Here is a 5,682-nt window from a genome sequence, read left to right on the forward strand (position 1 = left end):
AAGCTTTTCCCTCACGTGAGACTATGTGTTTTAAACTTTACATGTGACCACAGTAGAAATCATTCAGCAAACATTTATCAGTGTTGTTTCAACTTTTAAATTCAAATTCACAGTAAAATTTAGCAATCGAAGAAGTTTCTTATTCAGACAATTTGTTTTAGAATCTCCAATGTGCAGAAATTTCAATTTTAAGAGGTTTTCTGCTCACCTTTTCCGTCAGGCGCGCCTGGAATTGTCTGAAGAAGGTTTTCCTCCACGATCGGACCCCAACTGTCCCCAACCGGACACGACCTTGGAGTCAGCCAATCCGGGTCACGGCACCAAAATTGTTAGACCCAGTTCTTTTGTTGAAACAGCTCCAAGGAATAGTCGGAGAAAAGTTCAGGTCTCAGGTTAAACAGTTTATTCAGGTCAATGGAAAAGAAGAATTTCTGCTGTCTCCAAGTGTGCAAACCGGTTCTCACCGGACACATTATCTTCAAGGACATAAGCTCAGCACAAAATACAAACTCAGAATACATAATAACTTGAAACTTAATTAATTATAAGAACCATAGGAATCATGGAAAAATACAGACTCAGAACACATAATAGCTTGAATCATACTTAATTATAACAGAACCTACTTCGGAAGCTGAGGCTTTAATTACCTTTACTACACTGAAAAAAAACATTTTTGGTCATGTAATTATTACCTTGTCTATTTCTTTAAATTCAACAAAGATTTATCATTTCTGTGCTTTTACTTTAAAATATCACCTGTTGTATACTGTGTAAATTTGATCATTCATATCAAGTAATATTCACTTAACCTACATATTAACTTTACAACTTGAGACCAGAAAGCGAAATGGACTTTGAGACATGTTGGAGAGCTGCAGGTCGGAGGATGAGGACAACGTCGTTGTTCATTTTAAGATAAAGTTCATGGATATGGAGCCATACAGGTAGGTTATTTGCTTAATTTACTTTGTATGTTGCCGTTTGGGTCGCCGTCTGTTTAAGTCAGTGTTGAAATACTGAATACTGCTTGTACTGCAAATTAAAGCACCGGCTTTTTGTAATACATGGAAATTTATTAAATTATTTTTTAATTGGGGCAAAACAAAAAACCTGATATTTGGTACAAGGAAGCATGATGAACATGAAAAGATCATTGTTGATGACATGGTCTCTGAAATAAAATTTTTGGGTGTAATGTTGGATGAGAGACTTAGTTGGAATCCTCATATAGATTATATAAAAAAAATAAAGTGAGCAAAAGTATTGGTATTTTATTTCATGTAAAACAGGTTCTGGATGAGGCATCATTTCTGTGACGGCCCGAGTACGGTGGCTGTGCGGGCGGACCCGAACGAAAAGGGGAGGCAGGAGAAAACAGGTTATAATGAAAAGGTTTTATTAATAAGGGTGAGAGAGTGGAGGTCACCAGGAGCAGGAAACAGATGCAGGAGTGCCAGTCGAGGGGGGTGCAGGTGGAGGTTTGTCCGTGCTGGAATCCGAGGAGGGGGAAGTGCTGCCGAGGTAGTGCTGGAGAGGGAGGCGTGGAGGAATCAGAGGATGGTGCGCGCAGGGACGGTGCCCGAGGTGCTTCTTCCCGGTGAAGGTTTTCCCAGTGCAGGTGCTCGTGGAAGGAGAACTTCTCGTGAGGGTGCTCTTTGCGGTGGGTTCCGTGGTGAAGCTGGAGAGGGTTACGGCTGGTGTGGTTCGTGAAACGCTGGAGGCTGGAGTCAAAGAGGGAACGCTGGAGGCAAACAAAAACACACGAACTACTAGAGACTCGAAAATACTTAAACTTAGTTGTAATTGCTTCGCGAAGGAGAGCAACTAAGCGGCCTGGCAGTACCACAAGGATGATTCACAATCATCTGGCGCTGGAGATCTGTGAGAAGCTTGTATTTCAGGTGCTCCGCTGATGAGCTGAAGAGTTGCACCTGCCAGCGCGAGAAAGTCCTCTCCCCTTCGGCTGCCGAGAAAACACACGCCCACCAAGACACAAACACAGGAGGCAGAGAAAAAAACACAAAACACAAAACATATTCCATAACCCTCACAATTACTTCTTCTTTATTCCACATTAATTCTTCCATATTTTGCGTACTGTATTGAAGTGTGGGGAAATGCATGTAAAAATGCTTTAGAACGATTATGGTTGCTTAAAAAAGCATTATAAATTATAAAGGCCCAAGGGAGCACACAAATGACCTTTTCATTAAATCTTGTGTTTTGAAATTCAAAGATCTTGTTGATTTTTAAATTGTAATAATGATAAGTAAGATATCCAAGGGGTCGTCACCAGAACCTTTATTAAATTTGTTTTCACTGATCACGGACAGCAACAGCAGAAGGAAAGGAGATTTTCGAGTGCCTTTATCAAGAACCGCACTAAAACAGAGGAGTTTTTCAATAAATGGAGTGAAGCTGTGGAATTCCCTAAACAGTGAATGTAAAGAGGCAAATCCTATTGCTCAATTAAAATATAGATTGATGAAAAGTGTAATCGAAAGATATAAAAGCCAATAAGTTGGGGGGGAGGAGGAGATTTGTGTTCTGTAAATACTGACTGAAGGCCATCTATGTGTGGTTTATTTCTTCTTTGTTACAGGGACGCGCTCTATAAGACTTGTCTTCCTCGTGCTCCTATTCTGCCATGTTGTCTTGTTGTGATGTACAATACAACCTCATTCTATTTAGTCAGTTATGTCTTCATGTATTTGTCATTCCATTTGACTCAGTTTCTGAATTTGTTTGTTTAATTAAATTAAATCACTTTTTTCTTTTTTGTTCACTTCTTCAGTTAATAAATACCTGTTTGTTTTGCTTGGAGCAAATCACATCACTCTGCAGTCATACTCAGAGTTTACAATACCATTTTCTAAAAAATGACAATAAACTTGATTTGATTTAAATGGATCAACATAACTAAATGGTGAAAATAGTTTCGCACCACTTTGCAAGTTGCATGCTGGGTTCTGAGTCAGACCTTTGTTGAGGGTTCAGAAAATATTACAAAATAGTATTTTTAACGACCATCTTCATTTTTCATACAATCTTGTCTATGAAAAAGGATTGTTGCCTCAGTGACATATGTGACACATTAAGGCACAAACCTGGCTTAACTCTGACAAAGATGTGAAAAGTCAATCATTATTTTAGTCTCAGTTAAGTAAATAGATTAAAACAGGCTATATGAATTGTCTGCTTCAACACCATGAATCCCCTCTTGTATATTTAGGAACATTAAAGAAAAAATGTTTAGTATATTGACTTCTGAGCACTGAATCACATGTTTTTGACAGGATGTGAACGACGAAGACCCTGCTCATCATTTCCTCAAGCTCCTTGTGGTCAGTGGAAATGTAGCACAGGAAGGCCTTGCTCTGGCTGAACTGGCAGAACATTTATTATGAGCAGTGCTCGAGTTGAGGGGGGATTACTTTCCATAAATTAACCATTCTCTCACCAAATGCGTAATCTCTAGACGTAGTGATAACAACACAGCTAATGATGCTAGGTTGCTAGCGATGCTAACGGTTACTGGCTAACTCATGTTTGGCTTCTTAATGGAGTTTAGTTTTGCTTTTATCAGTCTGGGCTGAGCAAGATAACGTTTGTCTGAGATTCTCCAGATTATATAAACAAGCGAAGAGTCCAACATTAACGTCATTTATCATAGTGAAAGGAGAAGTCAGGCAGTAATGAACATTATTAGTATGTGCTTAACTTTAAACAGTCTCTTAAAACCTTGTGCCTGCTTTGGGAGCAAATGTAAATTTATAATAATCTTTATTTGGCCAATGCTGTTTTCTAACAGATGTTGATGAAATGGAACCAGCAGTGCCAGAAGAGCTAAAACCCTCCTTCAAGCTGTGAACACACTGGTCACCTCCACAGCTGAGTGTGAGCGTGGCTTCAGTCACATGAACATTTTAACCACAACTAGAAGCTTCCAGAAGTACAAAGCACTTCAGCCTTGCTTTTCATCAAGTGTGTTGGCCCTCTATTGAAAGTGTTCAAACCAGCTGTGTATGTCAAGCCTTGGCTTCAAATCCATTGTCTAGCTGATGATCCAAAAGCAAGAGCCGGAAAATTTACTACGAAAAACATGATTATGAAAATCTTTGGAAACTTCTGTGAATTAGGGGAGAACTGGGTAGGTAGCTATTGAAAGAAAAAAAACAACTGATTAGTTATCCATTTTAGTTTTCCTATTTTGTTTTTAGAGGCTAGTCACCTCAAGTTTAAAATATCTCAGGTGTTGGTGTTGTGCATTTTTGTAAATTTTTGATATTCATTTTCAAATTTTGTAAATTGTTTCAAGTAGTTCATTAAATTTTTTTGCATTTGAATTAAAATGAACTTGACCTGACTTGAGAGGATTCAGAGTTTCATTTGCAGTTTTTGTGAGGTTTTGTTTCACACTTCAGTAGATGAATTACCAAATGATCTCAAAGTACATTGAGTATGAAACTGCACTTCAACTCAGTGAGAAAAGTGGTCCTCTGCATTTACTTCTTACTGCGTAGGAGCAGTGATAGCCATGCCAGCCTGGGGACTGACTCCAATTCTGAGGTATCTTGGTCAAGATCAGTTACAGAAGAATCTGACATATAAGATCCATGTCATATATGTTGTTTTAGGATAGTAAAATAATTATCTTTGAGCTTTAACAAAAAGGTACATAGTTTGTTTCACATCATATGCACTGTCATCGGGGCAAAATATCCATCCCAAAAAATAAACCCCACCATCCCCCCTGAATTTTTTTTTTTTTTTACAACTCGACTACTGATTATGAGTGTACTACATTCTCATGTATAAAGGATTTGTGAGGAAACTCACATCCCTGCTTTTGATGAAATTTCAAAGCTGTAGACTCAAAACACACATACTCTAAAATATTGAAATACTGAAATATTGTTTCGAGTTGTTAGTGCTGTTGTTTGAAAGTATTTCGTATTTGTAAACGCCTTGTTAAGAATTTAATTTAATTAAAAGTAGTCCAGGCTAAAAATGCAACAAATCCATGTTAGAATAGTGGTGTAGGTAGAAGATGAATTATTTAGACATTACTTAAATATTACTCAAAATAAAGTAACGAAACACTAGTTAACTAATCATGAAAATTAAGCACCTTTATCTGGGTTTTGTAAGTAGATGCAAAGGTATTTTGAGTAAAATTTACTATCAACAACTATTTACTAGCATTTTGCATTTAAAAGAAACTTGCCAGTAATGTTTACTTGATTGTTAAAAAAAAAAAAAGTCTTGCTGGCACGTAAACTTTACTTGACATTTTTCTGAGTAAAAGCTACTCAGAATTTCTGTGTGGAAATTGTTACCTAGCTGTTTTCCAGTAAATGGCACTCCAACCTTTTCAGTGTACAACCTAATTTGCATGGTGGACTCTTTTTGGAGGATTTCCTCAGTTGAGCTCTTTCCAGTTTCTGATAGGGTTTCATTTCCAGGATTGTGGTCATTGTCAGTCAATGAGGTTCTTAAGTCAGTCCGAACCTCAGTCAGTGTTCTCTCTGTCAGGTCTTGAGTCACTGTACAGTGTGTCTTATGGATCCAGTTGCTCATTCCATCCCTCTTTGCACCCTTTCTGCCTCTTTGTGTTGCTCTTATCTTTCTTCACACTCCCTGCTGCTGCCTGCTGCAGAAACAAGGTGAAATCTGTCT

The 5,682-nt window shown here is 38.0% G+C and overlaps 1 protein-coding gene across 1 annotated transcript in view; it reads right to left on the minus strand.

Annotated features, from left to right (window-relative positions):
• Positions 1-1,429: 1,429 nt before the first annotated feature.
• The window catches only part of LOC103357566 (kelch repeat and BTB domain-containing protein 13-like), a gene marked incomplete at its 3' end in the record, with an annotated part of 14,235 nt that continues 9,982 nt past the window's right edge, over positions 1,430-5,682 (minus strand). Inside the window, exon 4 of the mRNA XM_008282171.1 lies at positions 1,430-1,744. Coding sequence (XP_008280393.1) covers positions 1,430-1,744 — 315 coding nt within the window. The remainder of the gene's footprint in view (positions 1,745-5,682) is intronic.

The sequence above is a fragment of the Stegastes partitus genome, unplaced genomic scaffold (assembly GCF_000690725.1).
Source record: "Stegastes partitus isolate 25-593 unplaced genomic scaffold, Stegastes_partitus-1.0.2 Scaffold262, whole genome shotgun sequence".
NCBI classification, from domain to species: domain Eukaryota; kingdom Metazoa; phylum Chordata; class Actinopteri; family Pomacentridae; genus Stegastes; species Stegastes partitus.